General features: G+C 40.8%; 2 protein-coding genes across 4 annotated transcripts in view; both read left to right on the top strand.

Annotated features, from left to right (window-relative positions):
• ZNF385C (zinc finger protein 385C) overlaps positions 1-21,386 on the top strand; it is a 446,028-nt gene that overhangs the window by 326,285 nt on the left and 98,357 nt on the right. The gene's annotated exons all lie outside the window — the stretch shown is intronic.
• On the top strand, positions 736-21,356 carry CUNH17orf113 (chromosome unknown C17orf113 homolog). Its single transcript, XM_073683547.1, has 3 exons — positions 736-1,037; positions 3,753-4,352; positions 18,298-21,356. The coding sequence occupies exons 2-3, from the start codon at positions 3,783-3,785 to the stop codon at positions 19,840-19,842; spliced, it is 2,115 nt and encodes a 704-aa protein (XP_073539648.1). The 5' UTR covers positions 736-1,037; positions 3,753-3,782; the 3' UTR covers positions 19,843-21,356.

The following is a 21,386-nucleotide window of genomic DNA, read 5'->3' as shown; positions in this document are numbered from 1 at the left end:
CATTAAACAACTGAATGAACATCCTCCGAGCCCGGTGATTCCATAATTTTTGCCAGGGGTTGTAAAGGCAATGGAAAATCCACTATGCTGTCTATAGGATTAGTCTTTCACATTGTTTTTGAAAACCGTGCCACACAAAAAAAAGTGACGCCACTTCTTGGAGACAGATTCCTTATTGAATCTGCGCCAAACTTCACACTGTCAAGTAAAATGGCCACAAAACCCAGTGTCAAAATAAAATGCTTACACAAAACGGCTCCTAAGGAAAAAAAAAGTTCCCTCAAAGGTGTTTCATTGGAAAAACTTGTCAGATTTTTCTGCCTCCAAAAATCTCTGCCTGGACGTACACTAAGGCTGTGCCGTGTCTTCATGCACAGCATATACACCTCAAGGAGGCAAAGCTTTCACCTGAGGTGGGTGGGGGAGATTCTAAAGGACACTCCACAAGTTATGACCAGACTAGGAATCTGTTTAGACCACGTTCACACGTTCAGTATTTAGTGAGTTTTTTATCTCAGTATTTATAAGCCAGGAGTGGGTGATAAATACAGAAGTGGTGACTGTGTTTCTAGTCTATTTTTCTTCTGATTGTTCCTCTCCTGGTTTTAGCTTACAAATACTGATATAAAATACTGACCAAATACTGAACATGTGAACGTGGCCTTAGTTGTGATCCAATTACGGTATCATAGAGTCAGTCTCCAGTGGTGAGGGATGGAGAGCAGAACTGCGCACATCTCCAGACAGCAGGTGGCAGCACTGACAATGACGCATAGTAGTAGTGGGCACAGACGGACACAGAACAGACACAGACATCATGGCTGCTCCCATGTCTCTGGGTCTTCCTGCATCGCCTGTAGAGCATTGTTTCCTCAGTGCTGACTGCTGTGTGCAGTAGTAAGGCGTCCTGTGAGGGAGAGGAGCAGCTGTGGCTGGCAGAGACATGACCTCTTTGTGTGTGAGCTGGAGTAGCGGAGAGTGTGCTCAGTAATTGCTGCCGCCTGCAAAGTTCCTCCAGCATCAGCTCTGGCAGCAGGGTACGTATGTGCGGCAGGAATATCACTTGTCTACAGGGGCAATGATTTCTACTGACATTACTAGATTAATGTGTATTTTGCATGATGTCTATAGCACAGCTGTTGCATCTCAAAAGAACACATAATGGGGCAGATAGGAGATGTCTGGCGGGCAAATACCCCAACTGTAGCACCCATCTTAATAAATAGGGTGCTGTGGCGAATGAGTTTGATGCATTTGCATGCTACACTCCCTACACAAGTGATGAAGGGTCTTGATATATAAGCCATTTAGCTCCCATTTTTAGAAATGAACACAATTGCATTGTAAATATGCCCCAATGGGTGCCACTCACTATACAACCCGATCTTGTCTATCAGCAGTCATTCAGTGCCACCAAACATCGACCTTTGATGTCGGACATAAGGTGGCACAAGTCATCGGATCACTCTAGACATCCACCTGATGCTTGAGACAACGGAGGAAGGGGTTTTATTATTTAGATTCATATTGTATTGCTTTAAGGTTCTGGAGTTTTTGATAATGTAGTCTGCAGCATTAGCCTTGATGCTAAGACACCTAAATACTTCATATTTCCACGTAGAAGCTTACAATGGCGTACTTGTATAGCTAAAAAGTGACAAAAAGCGCACAATAGGGCATGATCTGGGCATTAAATGTTGTAGATAGTATGGTATTGCTCACCTGGCTGGGTTATGTCAGGTACAACTCCTATGTGCTACTGCTGCTGCTATAAGGCCATGGCCCCACTATCAGTATTCGGTCACTATTTTTCCTCAGGAGTGGGAGACAAAACCAGGTGAGGAACAATCAGAGAAAAGGTATAATAGAAACAAGTCACCAATTCTGCATTTATCACCCACTCCTGAGAAAAAATACAGACCAAATACTGATAGTCGTTGCCTAGAGGATATAGGGATAAATCTACGGCGCTGCTGGTCAAGAAGGATTCCAATGGAGATGATAGTGTTGAAGAAAGAGTAGTTTTATTAATCAATGCTTTTCAGAGTTGAACAAACTTCGTCATCAGGGAAAAAACACTATCCATTGAATATCTCCTTGACCAGCAGCGCAGCCGATTTATCCATATATCCCATTCTACGATTGACCATATTATACTTTCTCTGTATAGAATTGAGTGACAGTGAAGTGAAAGAGTAAATTAATCCTGTAATAAGTTGTACTCACTAGAATTGCAAACTGGAATAGTAGGCACTTAGTTAATTCGATTGTGGATCTAAGGGTCTGTGCCCATGATCCGGAGCCGCTGAGAGTCTATGCAGCATCAAACCCGCAGCGTCCAGATGTTACAGCATAGTGGATGGGATTTCTAGAAATCCCATGTCCACTATGCGTCTCTGTGCACCTGCGGATCACCCGCGGAAACGGACATGAGGCGCGTCTTTCAGGACCACAGCATGTCAATTTCTCTTGCGGGTCCGCATGTGGACTTTACCCATAGACCTAACCTCTATGAGGAAAGTCTGCATGTGAAAAAAAAAAAATCCCGCCGCTCATTTACATAATGGGGACGGAAACCACGCGGCTATTCTGTAGCGTCGTGGCCGCAGGCGACTCCTGGCCGTAGGCACATACCCCAATGCGCTGATAATTTGTAATGTTTAATGTAATAGTTTAGTCAGATGTTAAGATGCCCAAACGCTTTTGGATATGTGCAGGAAGACGTCTTTTTCTGGTGGGGCTGCTTCAAAACCTGCCTAAAAAAACATCCAGAAAACGCTCAAAAGAATGAACATATGCATTTTATGTGTAAAAACCACTTGCTGTTTATATGTTCAGTCTTTTGAACGCCTTTTAATCACTTAACGTTTCCAAAGATGCCAATCGGTTATATGTAGTGGGCTAACCATTCGTCGGGCATTTTCCAGTCTGTGGACACTCTATACTTTACAATACAAAGCAATGGAATAGCTAAAAAAAAGCCTACAGCAAAAAAATAAGAAAAAGCACTCAACAAGCAGCAAAAATGCAAAAAAAAACACTCTAGGAAAAAAACATTAGCGTTTCCGGATATGCCTCCCTCTTGGAAACGCAGCGGGTTCACCCACACGTAAAAGACGTCATGTGCACATACCCGTACATAGCTTTTGGTCAAACAATCATTCATCCGACAGCTGTTCCTCCTAAAATCCACTGATACACAAGCATGCTGGAATTGGCAGAGCTTGTATGTGTTCTCATTAGTAAGCTGCTGCTAGACGTCTGGCAGCAGCATGTCTCCTTTTGAGAAGAACAGGATTGGGCATGTTGAAATTCAAGATGCTGCCCAACTCTTCTGTGCCCTGACATCTACTGTTGTAGGAGAGTTAGAACCTTTTCACACATATATGTTCTTCTGTCATTCATCTACTATACATAACCACACTTCTAGAAATGGTTAGTCTGTACTAGACAAGGGTATGTGCTAGACTAACATAATGTAATTTGGGAATAAGTGAGGAACCATTTTGTAGAACCTCATAGTCCAGGTCCGTTAGCGCTAAGAGTTGCCTCAATATTCTAAGGAATTAATGAGAATGTCTACTTGGGTGCATTAGTGGTAGAATCTGGGTTACTGCCATTTCTGGAGGAGAATGTTGACCTTTCCAAAGAAGACCCAAATAATGTACAGCAAAATGTCCATCAACACTTGCTGTAGGAGACAGTTATACTCGATCCCTAATTATTGTCCCCTTATCTCTTTCATCCACCAGTCTTGAGCTTCTTTCTAAGTGTAATGCGGCATGGACAACCTCAACCCTCCCTTAATGTTTGATTTCACAATGGGCAGCGGCGGGAGCATGGTGACCCCTGGAAAAAAGCCAGCAGGGGAGACTTCAAACTCCAATAAGAAATGTAAAAGGTATTTCAACGAGCACTGGAAGGAAGAGTTCACATGGCTGGAATTTGATTATGAACGAAAGTTAATGTTTTGTATGGAGTGTCGACAGGCTCTTGTAAAGAACAAGCACGGCAAAGCAGAGAACGCCTTCACTGTGGGAACGGACAATTTCCAGAGACATGCACTTTTGCGTCATGTGACGTCCGGTGCCCATAGACAAGCACTCGCTGTCAATAGTGAGCAGCTAGCCATGGAAATGCAGTTCCACCAAGAATTAAAGACCGTCATCAAAGCTGAGATGGATCCATCTAAGATATCTATTCTGACCACTGTCTACACCATGGCAAAGGATGGTATCTCGAGTGATAAACTTCCATCTCTGCTGGAGCTGCAGAAATTTAATCTTTGTGAGGCTCTGTTGTCTTCCGAGCAAAATGAATATTACCATCCAAGCAGTGTAAGAGAAATGCAGGTGTGTACAGTTAGATTCACAGCACGTCAGCATAGTAGAAGCCTACAGGACTAGTCGGGCTGTGAAAAATGATGTAGCCACACACAATTGCATAGAAGGCTCGAATTCAGGGGTGGATGTATCACTGGTGCAACCTGTGCAACCATACAGGGGCCCAAGAGAAAAGGGGGTCCATTTCCACCTCCAAAGCAGGTGGAAATGTGCATTATGATGAGCCATTGGATTGCAAAGGGCCCAATCATTGTTCTTACACAGGGGCCTCTTCTATCTGTGTCCGCCAGTGCTTGAGTTATTACAGTGGCAATTAAACTAGAACATCATTTTAGGGTATATGAACACGTCATGCTCAAGTTCAATTTTTTGACCCAATGCAAAGGGAGAAATCAGCAGACACTTACAGCATTTCCACAGCAAACTCCACTGGAAAATCCACCAGTTTAGTCCCAGATTTTCTGCTGCATTTACGTCTCATGTGGACATACCCAAATAATTTGAAAAACAGATATCCATTATCAGTTACAATACAATCTATCAGGAACTAATAATATCATTAAAGGGAATCTGTCACCAGGTTTTTGTTACCTAATCCGAGAGCAGCATAATATTAAGGCAGATATCCTGATTCCAGCGATGTGTCACATACTGGGCTCTTTTATCAGCAGGAGATTATCAATAGAGGACTAGTAAACCCGATGCCAGGTAGTCAAGCATTTTTATGATTTCTGTATAACCCCGCCCCTACCACTGATTGGCACCATTTTCTGTACATTGTATAGAAATCTGCCAATCAGTGATGGGGTTGGGGTTATACAGAACTCAACATTCAGATAACAGGGATTTTATCAAAATGACATTAAGCAGCCCAGTAAGTAATACATCGCTGGAATCAGAGTCTCCGCCCGTACATTATGCATTTCTCAGATGGGGCAGGAAAAACATGGTGACAGATTCCCTTCAAGGCAGTGTTCTTCAACTCCAGTCCTCAAGAGTCACCAAAAGATCATGTTTTCAGGATTTCCTTAATGCCCAAGTGATCATTCCATTACCTGTGCAATGCTAAGGAAATCCTGAAACAATGAGTTGTGGGTGGCTTTTTAGGACTGGAGTTGGGGAACACTGCTTTAAGGTGTAAAGCTTTTCCACACTCCGATAACTAGTTTTCGAATAATCATCCTTTGACTCACGATCCCACACCAGGGAAGTAGTAGTAGTTTGGTAAGATATCAGTTTTAAACTACTGGCATGGGAAAGATTTGTCAAAGGCCAGGTGCTCCTTTCCTACAATTGACTCCTAGTCTAGGAAAAGAACTTGATCATCTCTAAAGATGCATAACATGACAGCTTATGGAGATGTAGCAAGCACCACATTAATGGTAGTTGTGCTAAGCCAACATTGATTACATGCCATGGTACACATTGCGTAGCATTGCCACTACAGCATATAGTTAAAGGGAACCTGTCAGCAGGTTTTAGTACTCCAACTGATCTAATATGGTTTAGGTCACTGTAATGCAGATTATTTCCGTACCTTTGTTTTTTCAGTCCTTTATTCCATTCTTGAGTAATCGCTTTTCCAGGTTTTATGTAAATGAGCAGCAGGTGCAGGTGGTTTGGCCCCTGCACTTACAGCTCTCTGGCCTCTCTCCTTCTTTCCTCGCCTGCCACCGGCCTCCTTTCACTGAATGTCAGGTCAGTCTTCTCTGAATAATCCATAGGCCGGACTTCAAAACATGACTGTGCATGCATCACCTCATCGAATGACAGCGCCTGCGCAAGATTGTCAGCAGGGGTGGCAGGTCACCCAGATAAGAGTGACCTATCCTTCAGTGACCAGGTGACGGTGGTGGGTGGGGAAAGAGAGAGGCCAAAGAATTGTGAGGGCATGACCATGTCCCTGCACTTGTGGCTCATTTACATAAAAATTGGAAAAGTGATTACTCGGGAATGGAATAAAAGATTGAAAAAATAAAGGTACGGAAATGAGCTGGATTTCGGCAACCTAACACTGATTAGATCAGTTGGGGGCAGGGCTGTGGAGTCGCTATAAAATGGACCGAGTCCTAAAATATATAATAAATTGGGTACAGTAGTTCAATGCAGTTTGTGGGGAATATTTTTTCATAAGAATATGGGAAAGTTATGAGATGTCCTATTCCTGATCTAAGGGTCTAGACTTTTAGCCGAGATGAATCTGTGCTACAGTAAATTTATCACTTAAACATGAGCCATGTATGAGGGAGTCGTAATCGTGGAGTCGGAGTCGGTGACATGGAAATTGAGGAGTCAGAGGTTTGGCTTACCGACTCCACAGCCCTGCCCTGGTTGGGGATACTAAAACATGCTGACGGTTCCCTTCATTGGGCAGCCAAGTTGTGCAAATAATGTATACACAATATGATTGTTCATAGTCTTGCCACAAACTATTGTTTGGCTCTTCCCACATATGTGGTAGTTGTACCTTTTAGGCTCTTGATCAATGACCAGAAGACATTTTTGCTCTAGTAAAAGAGTGTATACTTTTGCAACCATCTAAAATAAAATAAAAAATACCAACTCAGTAAATAATTTTGATTTTAAAAAATGTCCTATCAATTTGTGTTGACCTCTCCTATACTGACGTGAGGGTCTGTATGGTAACAGACTGCAAACAAACCTGTATGTAGTCAAATCCTCTACTCTACTCACTCTGACCTCTATTTTTCGAACCTGGAGATTGCAGTAGATGATGGAAGAGGGCACATGATTGCAGGATAAGACTACATAGTGTTTGTAGCCTGTAACTAAGCTGCACTGGAACATTAAAGGGGTTGTCCAGGACTGAAGTACTGATGATCTCTCCGTTCGATTGCATAGGTCACTTATATAAGATCGATGGGGGTTTAACACCTAGCACCCCCATCAATCAGCCGAAAAGTGCACCGTAGCACCCGGAACTGAGCGATGTACATGGAGGAACATAGGGGCCCCTACATTGCTTAATGACTACTGCTGAGTACTGCTGTTTGGCCATGTTCACACGTTCAGTATTTGGTCAGTATTTTACCTCAGTATTTGTAATCCAAAGCCAGGAGTGGGTGATTAATACAGAAGTGGTGATGTGTTTCTATTATACTTTTCCTCTGATTGTTCACTCCTGGTTTTGGCTTACAATTTCTGATATAAAATACTGACCAAATACTGAATGCGTGAATGTGGCCATTAGCTCACATTCAGTTGAATGCAAGATAAAGCACAGTTCTCGGCATTAAGCGCGTAGTTAGGTCATCAATACTTCAGTCCTGGATAACGCTATTAACAGTTGGTTGCAAAGATGTATACTTTAAAGCACCACTCCAGCTTTTTTTATTTTACCGCTAGAGTAGTGTCACTAATGTAAGTTCACTGCCCCTAGTTATATACTTACCAGCCGTCGTCTTCATATTTTATCGGTGACGCTCCGGTCATCTTGTGCAAGTTGTGACCTGCTCAATCGCTCAAGAGTTTACTGGGCGAGCCGGAAGCTACTATTTAATGTAAGTCTATGAGTGAGAGAACGAGGCTCCCATAGACTTACACTGAGAGCTTGTGACCGTTACCTCTGACTTCCGGTCAGTCAGAAGCTGCTCTGATAACAGATAAAAACGGCAGCTGGTAAGTATAATACTAGGTGAAGGGAACTTTTATTAGTGGCACCACTCCAGCACTGAAATAAAAAGAAACACTGGAGTGGTGCTTTAAGAAACTGCAGCAGTGTGTCCACCAATATTACATTTAAAGCAAGGGCAGAAAAAAAAAATAAGTAAAAGTTTAAAGATGAAAACCCCTTCATGGCATATCAGAAGCGGATGTATGGAGCGGGCTCCCGCAGTGAGCCTGCCCCCTACCCAGCATTCCATGGCTGTGTATTACTGCCAGGACCTGCTGCTAACAATCGATTAACGATTGTTATGCCGGTGTCAATCTCTGACAGCGGCATTTAACACGCGCCGACATGCATGCACATCGTTCTCTTTGGCCATTGGTGCGCCCGTGAGCTCCGCGCTTGTCATTATGGAGCTCCTTTGAAACCCCACCTGTGACCGGGCTTCAAAGGAGACCATGATTTCTGCTTTATGCAGCAATGCTGTGGCATCGCTGTATATAGGAAAAGCGATCGGATGATCACATCTTCAAGTCCCTTAAGGGGGCTAACAATAACAGTGAAAAGTAAAAAAAAATTTAAAAAAAATATGAAGAAAATAAAAATATTATTTCCCCCATTAAAAAGCACATATGTGATATGACCGCGTTCAGAAAATTCCAAACTATCAAAATATAAAAACAATTAACCCAATTGGTAAACACCGTAAACGAAAAAAAATTCAAGAACGCCAAAATTAGGGTTTTTTGGCCGCTGCAATTCCACAGAAAACGTTGTAACGAGCGATCAAAAAGTCACATCTATCCTAAAATGATATTAATAAAAACGTTGTCTCGCCCCGCAAAAAATAAGCCATCGCACAGCTCCATCAACCAAAAAATAAAAATGTTATGGGTCTCGGAAAATGGCGACACAACCAGAAAATTCTTTTTTGCAAATTCGGATTTTTTTTTTTCACCACTATTACCAATAATAAAAAAACGAGACATTTTGGGTATTGCCATAATCGTATTGATGAGGAAAATCATATTGCAAGGTCTTTTTTACCACAAAATGTACACTGTAAAAACAATTCCCAAAAAACAATGTCAGAATTGCATTTTTTTCAGAATTTCACCGTACTTGGAATTTTTCCCCATTTTCCAGTACACTATCTGGTAAAATGAATGGTGTCATTGAAAAGTACAACACGTCCCACACAAATACAAGCTCTCATATGTGTATGTGGCCAGAAAAATAATTGTTATGGCTCTGGGAAGAAGGGGAGTAAAAAACGGAAATTGGCCGCAGCTTTAAAATGTATGTGAATAGTGTTAGCACAAATTTGCTGCGCTTCCCAATCATAATCTGAGTTTTAGCCTCTGCAATAGTAATAAAGCTCATTTCCACTTGGGCTTTGTTGGTTAATGTGCATTACTACTATTCAAACCACCTTGAGGAATAAGGCTTTTAATTTTAAGGAATCTCCTGAAAATGCTTGAAGAGTTAAGATGGTATTATAAGATTCTTACCTTAAGTGTTGAGAGAAATGCAATGCTATCTTGATTTGCTATTTATCACAGCTTGTGGGATATAAATTAGCTCCCCATGGAGAGTCATAAAGTATATCTCCATAAAAAGGCAGTCTGCAGAATTTATTACCTTCAAAGGACGTCTCTAAAGGAGAAATTACGGTGAGACCTGATAGATGAAGGGCATTTTTTGCTTTAAAGTGAATCTGTCACCAGGTTTTGCCACATAATCTAAGAGCAAGATAATGTAGAGACAGAGACCCTGATTCCAGTGATGTGTCACTTATGGGCTGCTTGCTATAGCTTTGACAATCTCCTGCTGGTAAAACAGTGATTTTATCATTAGAGGACTAGTAACCCTGATGTCATGCAGTCCTCCATTTTTCATGAGCTATGTATAACCCTGCCCCCACCTTTATTGACAGATTTCTGCCTATGTACAGGGTTCACAGAAAGCGGTCAGTGGTGTGGGTGGGGGTTATACAGAGCTCATTCAGAATGCTGGTAGATCTACATCAGATAGAACAGTGATTTTATCAAAGCTACAGCAAAAAGCCCAGTAAGAGCTACATCACTGGAATCAGGGTCTCTGCCCATACTTCATGTTGCTTTCAGATGAGGTAGCAAAAAACTGGTGAAAAATTTTCTTTAAGTGAACAGACATTCTTATAAAATAAATATATTTTTAAGCCAAGTTTACTTGGTGAAAAAAAGTAATGAATAGAATGATTAGGTCGAGGTCTAGCTCTAGTAGAGGAAGTGTCAGATCATTTTTTCACTCCATTAAAGTGAAAAAGTGATGTCTTTCTATGGCTTGCCTTAAATATGTAGGTTTTCATATCTGATGTAAATCCTTCTGTTCTCCTGATTTTATAAATTTTGGGGGGGTTCCTGAGCCTTTTCGTTCCTGAGTTATGGCCCCTCTGTCCTATGTATACAGTGGATATAAAAATTCTACACACCTCTGTTAAAATACCAGTTTTTGTCATGTAAAAAAATCATACCAAGGTAATCATTTTAGAACTTTTTCCGCATTTAATGTCACCCATAATCTGTACAAATCTATTGAAAAATAAACAAATCTTTTTGAGTGGTAAAAGAAAAATAAAAAAACTAAAATAATGTGGTTGCATAAATATGCACACCCTTAACCTAATACTTTGTTGAAATACCCTTTGAATTTACTCAGCCTTTTTGGGTAGGAGTTCATCAGCATGGCGTATCTAGAATTGGTAATCTTTGCAGTAGCGCTCCAAATCTGTCAGATTGCAAAGACATCTCCTGTGTACAGCGCCCTCTTCAGGTCACCCATAGAATTTCAATTGGATTTAGGTCTGGGCTATTGCAAAACTTTGATCTTCTGGCAAATCAATTTTTTTGCTGATATGGAGGTATTCTGAGGGTCAATGTCACGCTGAAAGGTGAAATTCGTATTCATGTTCCACTTTTTTGCAGAGGACTGAAGGTTTTGTTGCAAAATTGACTGACATTTGGAACTGTTCAAAATTCCCTCAGTTTGATTAGCTCCCAGTTCCTGCTGCTGAACAACAGCCCCAAGGCATAATACTGCATGTCCAACATGCTTCACTTTGGGTATAGTGTTCTTTTGGGTTTTTTTGGTGTTTTTTTCACGTCAAACATACCATTTAGAATAACAAAAAAATCTTGGTCTCATCAGACCATAACACGTTTTTCCGCATACATTTGACAGACTTGATATAGGTTTTGGCAAAACATAGCAGGGCCTGAATGCTTATCTTTTTAAGTTAAGACCTCTGTCTTGCCTCCCTTCCCGACAGGCCAGACATATGAAGAATTTTGGAGATTGTTGTCACACGCATTACACAACTAGTACTTGCCAGAAATTCCTACAACTCCTTTAATGTTGCTGTAAGCCTCTTGGCAGCCTGCAAGACCAATTTCATTCTTGTCTTTTCATCCATTTTTGAGGGACGTACAGTCCTAGGTAATATCACTGTTGTGTAGAATTTAAGCCACTTTTTGATGACCGTCTTCACAGTTCTCCATGAAATATCTAATGCCTTAGAAAAAATTTTGGTACCCTTCTCCTGACTGATAATGTTCAACAATGAGATTCCTTTGCTGTGTTGTAAGCTGCTTACGGACCATGGCTTTTGCCATAAAATGCAACTAAGAAAATATTTGAAAAATCCTCCTAAAATAGAACTTTATATGGGGTAATCAGAAGGATCTGGCTGTGTACTGACTACTATTTAACATGTGTTTAAAGGGACTCTGTTAGCAGGTTTGTGCTATGTAATCTGATAGCAGCATGATGTGGGGGCGGAGACCCTGATCCCAGCGATATATCACTTACTGGGCAGCTTGATGTTATTTTTATAAAATCACAGTTTTATCAGCAGGAGATTATCATGAGAGGAGTAGTACACTGCTGCCAGGTAGTCAAGCATATTCATAACCCCACCCCCACCACTGTATAACCCAGCCCCCACCACTGATTGGCAGCCTTTTGTGTACATGGGCAGACAGCAGTGTGGTCAGGGTTATGTAGAGAAATCTGCCACTCCGTGAGGTGGGTGGGTTTATACAGAGAAAACTGCCAATCTGTGGTATGCAAAGAGGGGGGAGGGGGCCAAAGCCCAAAAAAAGGGATGATCCATAATGGTAAAAAGGTATAAATTTATTAGCAATGGGGGTACGATAACACACATAAGATGCAAAGTATAAAAATGGCGCACACATAAGATGGAAAAACTCAGGATCAGGTGAGATATACATATGGTAACCAATAACCAGAAGACTAGAACTGGCTAAAACATATAGCATATAATGTCCAACATAGTACATAGAGACCTTGAATTATACATAAACTTTACTATATAGCATAACAGTAAGTCTCCAAAGAATAATCTACCTGTACCTGGTATGTGTGCGCAAACCCCGACGCGCGTTTCGGCGGGCAGCCTTTGTCAAGGGGTATGTACAAAGTGATACAGTGCAGTATAAAAAGGTACGACTAGCCAATAGAAAAGGTCCAATCTGCCGCGCCCCCCCGCCAATTAATTATGCAACAGCAAAGTATTTGTCGAGTGTCTGGCACGTGACGCGCTAATAGGAAGTAATATACCGCTGTCATGGAGACTAACATGTAGCTTGAAGGAGACGCCCACACATATTACCCAGGAATGCAAAGCGCAAACCGGAAATGACGCGCCCGTTCCCGGGGTAACCAGGACGCGCTCCAGCAGCGACGTCACTAGGACGTCGCCAGCTGGAGGGAGTGCAGGGACCACGGGACGCGCGCGTACAGGTAAGCAAAGCACCCAAACGGGTTAAAGAGGCGGGGAGGGTTACAGCCACAAAAAAAATGTGAATCTAAATACCCAAGGAGTGGGTTTAAAAGATTAGTAGATGCATTAATCATGAATATATACAGCCAAATATATGTAAGATTTATGGACAATTAAGACAAAGTATCATATGTATGTAGTAATATATCAGCAATGTATCCGAGTATATGCAAATTAGAATACCTCTTGTCTAATGACCAATATGTAAGAAAATAAAATTGCAATGGAATACATATACAGAAATAATTACAACATACATAGACAAAGCAGTGATAATGTATATGATAATAAACAATACACCGAGAAAAAAGAGGATATATGAATACAGGAAATGCAGTATAATATATTAGCAGCAATACAATCATTATAAATGTAAGAACCAAGATCTCATACAACATAATAATATAGAGCCGATTGTGGTTGTGCGGGGAGGCTTTTTGTATACATCATGACACATAATTCAGATCTTGAATGATCATAAGCATCATGAAAACGCAGAGTAGGACATTGGAGGAAGTACCTGAGATAAAAGGTATAGATTAAAATCAAAGCAGATGCAAAAAAACACAAATACAATGAATCCATAGTGTACACGTGGATGAAAGGAGGAAGGGGGGGGGAGAGAAAGAGAGGAAAGGACGGGGGGGGGGAAGGGAGGGGGGGGGATGTAAGGGGGAGGGAAAGGGGGGGGGAGGGGGGAAGGGGGCGGGGGAAGGGGGGAGGGGGGGGATGGCAGTCACAAGAAGGGAACGAAACTTAAATTCTCATTGAGGCCATGTGGATTGGTGGTATTAAGTGTCCAAATCCACCTGGCCTCAAGTTGGGCCAGACGTTTGGAAATGGGCCCCCCACGAATCCCCATATCTAAGCAATCAATTCCTTTAACTCATTTTTATACTTTGCATCTTATGTGTGTTATCGTACCCCCATTGCTAATAAATTTATACCTTTTTACCATTATGGATCATCCCTTTTTTTGGGCTTTGGCCCCCTCCCCCCTCTTTGTGTAGTGCTACACGATGATCCTTTATTATATTAGTCCGTAGGTGGGCAATCTACTATAGATATGGAACACATTGTGCGTACTAGGACCACTATAACTATTTTGCCTCTATCCATTAAGCTCCTTTGTCCAATCTGTGGTATGGGCGGGGTCATATAGAGCTCAGCACTCAGAGAGCTGTAAAATCTGCAGCAAATAAAACATATTTTATCAAAACTGCAGCAAGCAGCACAGTAAGTGATACATCGCTGGAATCAGGGCCCCAACATTAGGCTGCTGTCAGATGGGGACGTAAAACCATGGTGACCTATTCCCTTTAAATGTGATTGGCTAATTCTGAACGCCACTGCATAACCACTTATAAGAGAGTGTTCACACTTATGCAACCATTTAGTTTCGTTATTGTTATTCTCTCTCTCAAAAATTATTTTAGTTTGTTTCTTAATGGATTTGTACAGATCATGGGTGAGATTAAAAGTGGAAAAAGATCTGAAATTATTCTTCTTGATATGATTTTTTTTTACATGGCAACTGGAATTTTAACAGGCGTGTGTAGACTTTTTATAACCACTATAAATCTATTTTTATCCAACTGGGCATGGTCCTCAAGAAGGCGCTCACAGAGAAGAGTTGAAGTCCAAACCCGCTTGACTTTAAAGAATAGATTTACATACAGGGAAAAGAGGTCCATAACTCTGGAATGGAGGGGCGCTGGAACAAAGGAAAAACAATTCCAGATTCAGGAGAACAGGGGCATTTACACATGGTAAAAATGGCATATTTATGGCAAGTGATAGGTCCTTTTAAATATATATATTACAGCCTTTATTATGGAAATTATACTTTTATGCAAACTTCCACTTCATTGCTCGATGCAACCGCTATTAAAATGTACTCCATGTTTTCCAAGTGTCATATTTAAGGGGTAACCAACTTACTAAAATCCTATTTTGTTTGAAGGGCCTGCCAACATTTAGCTAAACATGGGGGGGAACCCACTACAAAAAAACACCCAGCCCCCATCAAGCATCTGTGGACAAATCAGGCAGTTTCTATCAAGAGCTTCTATTAAAATCAATGGGCTGTGTCCATAATGTGATTGGATATTCAAGTTCCTTCAGCGTGGGGGATGCTTTTTGTAAAAGTTCCCTGTTTGACTTATTGATCAGTCTTAAAGGGGCTATCCGGTCTTAATCTACAAGTCTGCAGTCACTGTATGTGACTGCAGACTTGTGAATCCTCACTTGGTACATACTGCGCTCTGTGGGGATTCGCTGGTGTCAGGAGCGGGTGGTAATGTGACTGCAAGTATGTGATATGCATACTCCCTGCCACATTCCGACTAGATGGATGCGGCCTTGCTCAATGCAAGTGTATTAGGCGAGGCCGGGAACTGTCTAGTTGGAATGTGGCCAGGAGTATGCATATCACATATTTGTGGTCACATTACAACCTGCTCCCTGCACGGAGAATCTTCACAGTGCACAGTGCGTGCAATATGAAGATTCACAAGTCTGCAGTCACATAGAGTGAATGCAGACTTGTAGCTTAAGACCGGACAACCCCTTTAAATATGGTGCCCTTCTACATTTAAGGAAACCTTAAATATGGAATCATTAAACACTGGGTTGAGAGTATATCTGTATGATAGTTTTAGGCTGTTCGCATTCAGTCTGAAGCCGTTTGCTTTTCCATTTTCAGGTATTTTGATTTATTGGTCTGGTCATCTAAGTCATTACTGGATTCATTGGGAAGGTTTAATTTGTACAGCAGTCCAGCTCTCCTCTACTCAGATAAATTTTACGTAGGACATATCTGAAAGACACAGTAATGCAATAAAAATGAAGGGCAAATTCAAAGGTCATTGGCTTTTGGATATTTGCCCTTTTATATAAAAGGAAAGAAAACTCTCTTGGAATGGCCATAGCCTTTAATTAATCACTGCCCAGCTCACTAAGCCACCTCAAGCCATAGCACACATCATTCCCTACAGGTTTTTTTCTGTAGGAAAAGCACATGTACTAAAATGAAATAGAACTGTACAGATGCCATGAGGCATTGTCTGAGCCCAGTTAAATCTGGCAGCCAGCTGGAGATTTGCATGCCCGGTAATGGGAAAGAGAACAAGGCAAAGATCTGAGCCTCCTCGCTTCTCTGCTGTCTGTGCGACTTTAAATAGGTCAAGTACAGTGTTGATTTGTTGTCAATAGTGAAAAAGAAAAAAAATATTTTTTTTGCAAGAACAGAGATAAAGGCATGAAGTCTCATTTTGTGTCTTTAAATGCATTTAAAGGGGTTGTCTGATACTTTTAAAAAATGCCAGTGTGTTTTATTGATGAATACAACCTTCTTTCTAATTACCTTGCGCTGCCGATACTGCCTGTGAGCGGCGCTATCGGTGGCCCCACGCTGACGTCACGACAAGTGAGGCGTGACTCAGCGATGGGGTCCCTGCGGTGGCTGCTGGGTTGTGGGCGGGGTTATTCCCCCTGTGTCACACCCAGCATCCACCGCGCGCTTTCCCAGTGAATGAGGACAAGGAGAGCGCGCGGTGGATGCCGGGTGTGCCGCAGGGGAATAACCCCGCCCACAACCAAGCAGCAAATTGTTATGACGTCAGCGCCAGCTGCAGCTGGGGGTCACGTGCTTCCTATGAGCGGCCACCGATAGCGCCGCTCACAAGTAGTATCAGCAGCGCAAGGTAATTAGAAAGAAGCTTGTATTCATCAATAAAACACATTGGCATTTTTTTAAAACTACCAGACAACCCCTTTAATTAAAAATCAATTTGAAATGCTCTCCTTATCTTAGTGATTGTAGCCAGGGTTGCTAGAATTCATTCTGCAGTGTACTATGTATGGATGTTTTTCTCTATAGTAAATGTACAGTAATGTGCAAAAGTTTTAGGCAGGTGTAGAAAAATGCTCCAAAGTAACAATGCTTTGAAAAATAGAAGTGTTAGTTTATTTTTATCAGTGACTAAAGTGCAAAGTGAATGAGCAAAAGAGAAATCTTAATTAAATCAATATTTGATGTGACCACCCTTTGCCTTCATAGCAGCATCAATTCTTCTGGGTACACTTGTACAAAGTCTGAGATTTTTTTAGGGTCTTAGTTAGGTGTATAAGTAACCAATCGTACCAAATAGTTGATAATGATCATCAGAGTCATTAAATGTAACAGAAACAGCTATGTAGGAGGCTTAAAACTGGGTGAGTAACAGCCAAACTCTGCTATAAAGGGGAGGTTTTGGAAGACAGTTTCATGTCACAGGTCATACACCATATGAAGGCTGAGCACAGCAACGAGATTCAAAGTAATTATACTGCATCATCAAAGTCCCAAGCAAAGATTTCAAAGCAGACTGGGGCTTTCAAGATGCGCTTTTCAAGCTCTTTTGAAGAAGCACCATGAAATGGGCAACATTGAGGACCTCAGATGCAGTGGTCAGCCAAGGAAACATTCTTACTTCACTTTGAAATTAGAAGATATCCAGCAATGCCATCACCTCAGAACTGGCAGCAACCAGAGGGACCTAGTTATACTCATCTACTTTTCAGAAAAGTCTGGCCAGAAGTGGTCTTCATGGAAGAAAAGTCATACTTTTACAAGGAAACAAGCAACTCAACTCCGCATAAAAACATGGGAGCTGGGGTGTAGAAACATGGCAGCTGGTGCTCTGGACTGATGATTCACAATTTGAAATATTTAGCTAAAACTGAAGGCATTTGGTTCACTGAAGGGCTGGAGAGCGGTACAGTAACGAATGTCTGCAGGCTTCAGTGAAGCCCTTGCCCATTTGATGCTGCACTTCAGCCAATTGACTTGGGGATTTGTTCAGGGTTAATAGTCTCCTTAATGCTGAGAAATAAAGGCAGATACTTACCCTTCATGCAATACCATCATGTAGGCATCTGATTGGCTACAAGTTTATTCTGTAGTAAAATCATACAATATTCCTGACTTTGTACAAGTGTACCTAGAGGAATTGATGCTGTTTTGAAAGCAAAGAATAGTTATACCAAATATTGATGTGATTTAGATTTCTGTTTTGTTCATTCACTTAACATTTTGTTAATTAATAAACTTAACACTACTATTTTTAAAGCATTTTTTCTTTGCCTCACTTTTCCACACTTGCTTAAAACTTTTGCACTGTATTGAATAGGATCAGGTTGGGTCTGCTCCATTAAAGTTCTCATGAAAACCTTATTAAAATGAAGTCAGATGATCATATTTACAAAGACTATAAATGGGAGATATATTACTTAGTGAGTTGGGAGCAACCAGAAAGAACATCACAAGTACCATACATATTCCTTTTTGATGCCCATATGCCCTACTAAAGCATATGGAAAGGGCTGGCTAATTGCGATAGTAATTACACAGATGTGTGTTTGTAGTTGGTGAAGTTTCTAACATTTATCGTGTAAATTGTGAGAGATTAAGATTGACATACTCTTGTGTTTGATCAATTCAGGCAGCCATTGTTAAAGTTCTGCACAGTGAAGATCGAAAAAGATTGAAAGACTCTCCATTCATTGGGCTTGTGTTTGATGAGACCATGGATACCACTGAACAACGAAGTCTTATAGTACTCACTACATCCATTTCACCATGTGATGGACAACTGTACATCTCATTCCTGGGCAAGTTTGAGCTGTGTTCAGGGGATGCCAACTCTATATTAGACAAAGTGAAAGACATATTGAATGATTTTCAGATCCCACCTAAGAAAGTATCGTGGTTAAGTACTGATGGTACATCGCTAATGGCAGATAGGCAAAACGGTGTTGGTAAACGGCTGAAATCTCTTTGTCCGCTTGTATCAGAGTTTCACAGTATTTCACACAGAAGGTCTTTGCTTCCGAGTGAGAGTTTTACCAGTGTAGAATATGCAAGAAAATATGAAAGTATTATAGATGCAGTATATAGACTGTATGGAAATAAAAATGGGGAAAATCAAAGCTTTAATGAGTTACATAATATTCTCAATATCTGTGGCATAGACTTAAATTGTGCAAGAATGGTTCAGTGGATGTCCATCTTGCCAGCTGTCGAAACCATTGACTCTTCTTGGCCAACTCTTGTTCTTTTACTTGAAAGTGAATCTGCCAAGTCTCCTATAGCCAGTGGACTGTGCTTGGAGATAAAAAAGTTCTGGTTTGTGGCTTTTACCAAGGTTTTACTTGATATACTTCCCATCTTCCAAAAACTCAACCAGTTATTCCAGATTGAGGATCTTGATATGTCTATGATAAATCCAATAGTAACAGCATCACATGCAACCCTACAAGCTCAAAAATCTACAAATGGACAGAACTTTCAAGAGTTCCTTAATGAGCTGAACGAGCATCCTGATGAGGACAGTGAGAGCAGGTTTTACTACAAAGGAGTAGAATTAGTTGACTGCTCCCAGGCCCAATTGAAAGACTTTGAACTTATAAAAGAATCTTGTCTTGAAAATGTGTGCAAGAGCCTACAGGACCGATTTCCTAGTAGTGTACTGAAGGTAATCAGCTCTTTTTCAGTTATCTTCAACCCAAAGAGTTACCCATCCTCCCTGGATGACATTGGTTCTTATGGCGAAATGGAATTACGGCTTCTTCTACAGTATTTCTCCCATGTTTTGGTTCCTGAAAGAGCATCAAATGACTTTGCCCTCTTCAAGCGTATTGTGTTCAGCCTTAGCCACTTGAGTTTTCGAGATCTTTGTGTGAAGCTGGTCCATTCCAGCTCTGAGATGCATGAACTTTTTCCTGACTTTACTGTCTTAGCTGCTGTTGCTCTAGTCATGCCTCTTGGGTCTGTACTCTTCGATAAAATAAGTCAGGTGAAAGAGCTCCAGAAGCAGAGAAGTCATTGGGAAATAATGGCCGGTGACCTTAACGATGTTCTTAAAATTGCTATTGATGGACCAGTACTTAATGAATTAGACTTTTCTAAAGCAATTCATTACTTTGAAAACAGAAGGGAACCAGATTCATTTGTCTCAGAAGGAAGGTGGGAAGCCCAAAATGTATGAATTAGTATTCACAATGTGATTACACATGTTTCTAGAAAAAATTGGGTTATAACTTTTATTTGAGTGAATTTTATCCTAGGGGTTGAGGGAACTTGACAGGAAGATTGTACCAAGAGGTATGGCTCTATATGACCTAGTACACGGATAAAAATGATACCTTTTTTGTAGTAAGACAATGTTCCAGTGCTGAAAGATCAAGCTTTGATACCACATGGAAATTTCAGGCTAATTTGCATATGGTTTCAAAGCTTGGTTTCTCAGTGCTGGCACATTGTGTAAAAGTTGTATACACATTGTATACAAAGCAGTGAGCCCCTTTATTCTGCTAGGACACATAAAGCTATACCACTAGTTTGAGTAGTAACATTTTCCTGACAGTTTCTCTTTAAGAATAGGACCAATTCTGTATTGGCTTTCAGTATTTTTAGTCAACATTCCAAAAAGCAAGACTCTTATCCTGATAAGGGTCTGACATTATACTCCAAAGTTCTGCTTTATGAAAATTATCTTTAACACCTATAATGTAATGTCCATTCCATTATGTTGTGGCGTGAGATGTGACGAACTTCATTTTTAGAAAACCCGAGGAAGTAAAAAGAAATTCTGAGCATGTTGTATATTTCCAATCACGTGAACATTTTTTAGATTCACACGGACATGTTCTTCTTTACGTATCGTTTACTAATACGTTGATGTTCTTACCAAAGTGTCTATAACTTATGTCAGGTAGTTCCTAGTTCTTGTCATAGTTTTTGAAACCTTGTCATAAACATATCCCAGTTTGGCATAATGCTCCAAAGTATTCTTCCTTCGCTAAACGTTGTACCACTTTTTATTACAGTTTTTAAAGCGGCTTTATTGCCATACAGATTAGAATAGAATTCACAATATCATTTCATGGTATGCAATTCCGACTTTGACAATCGTAGCCTGTGTGTCCATATACACTAGAAGAGTGGAAACATTAAAATAAAAGCCTTTTCATAATACATGTTCCTGTCTATGTAAACTACAAAGGATTCCTTTGGGAAATCAATATTCATAAGAGTTGGGTTTATCAAATTTTGTAAAACCAGCGAGACAGCCAACTTCCTAATGACCCATTCATATCAGTAAATTGATTTACTGCATTGTCAAAGTTAATGCCACCAGTTTGTGAAATTGACCTGTCCAATAAACATTCTGGTACAATAGGCACGCTGTGTCATATAAACCAACACAACACATGCAACATGGCAACTTCCACTCTAGTTAAGTCATGAATATATGCAATGATAGGAGGTTTCTTACACACATGGTTATTAACTGTTAGGTGTGAGTTTAAAGCAAGATGGATTGTAGAAAAAAATAAAGACGCAACATGTATAATCCTAAACCTACCAAACTGCTGAGTTTACCGGGTCTAACAGAACATAAAGCACTTACTTAGCTCTTCTGCAACAGCGCCTGGAGACTGTTATATGTGAGTAGGGGTTTACAGAGATCCTCAAAATGCTGCTGACCCAACAAGTATTTTACAATAAAGATGAAGTTGCTATAATTGT

The sequence above is a fragment of the Phyllobates terribilis genome, unplaced genomic scaffold, assembly GCF_046119375.1.
Source record: "Phyllobates terribilis strain yellow unplaced genomic scaffold, ASM4611937v1 Scaffold_5__5_contigs__length_657084704, whole genome shotgun sequence".
NCBI classification, from domain to species: domain Eukaryota; kingdom Metazoa; phylum Chordata; class Amphibia; order Anura; family Dendrobatidae; genus Phyllobates; species Phyllobates terribilis.
This window is presented reverse-complemented; position numbering and strand designations above follow the sequence as displayed.

Coding starts and splice junctions, on each gene's coding strand:
- CUNH17orf113 (XM_073683547.1), top strand. CDS start 3,783: ATGGACAACCTCAACCCTCCCTTAATGTTTGATTTCACAATGGGCAGC. Junction 4,353..18,297: donor GCAGTGTAAGAGAAATGCAG/GTGTGTACAGTT, acceptor TGATCAATTCAG/GCAGCCATTGTTAAAGTTCT.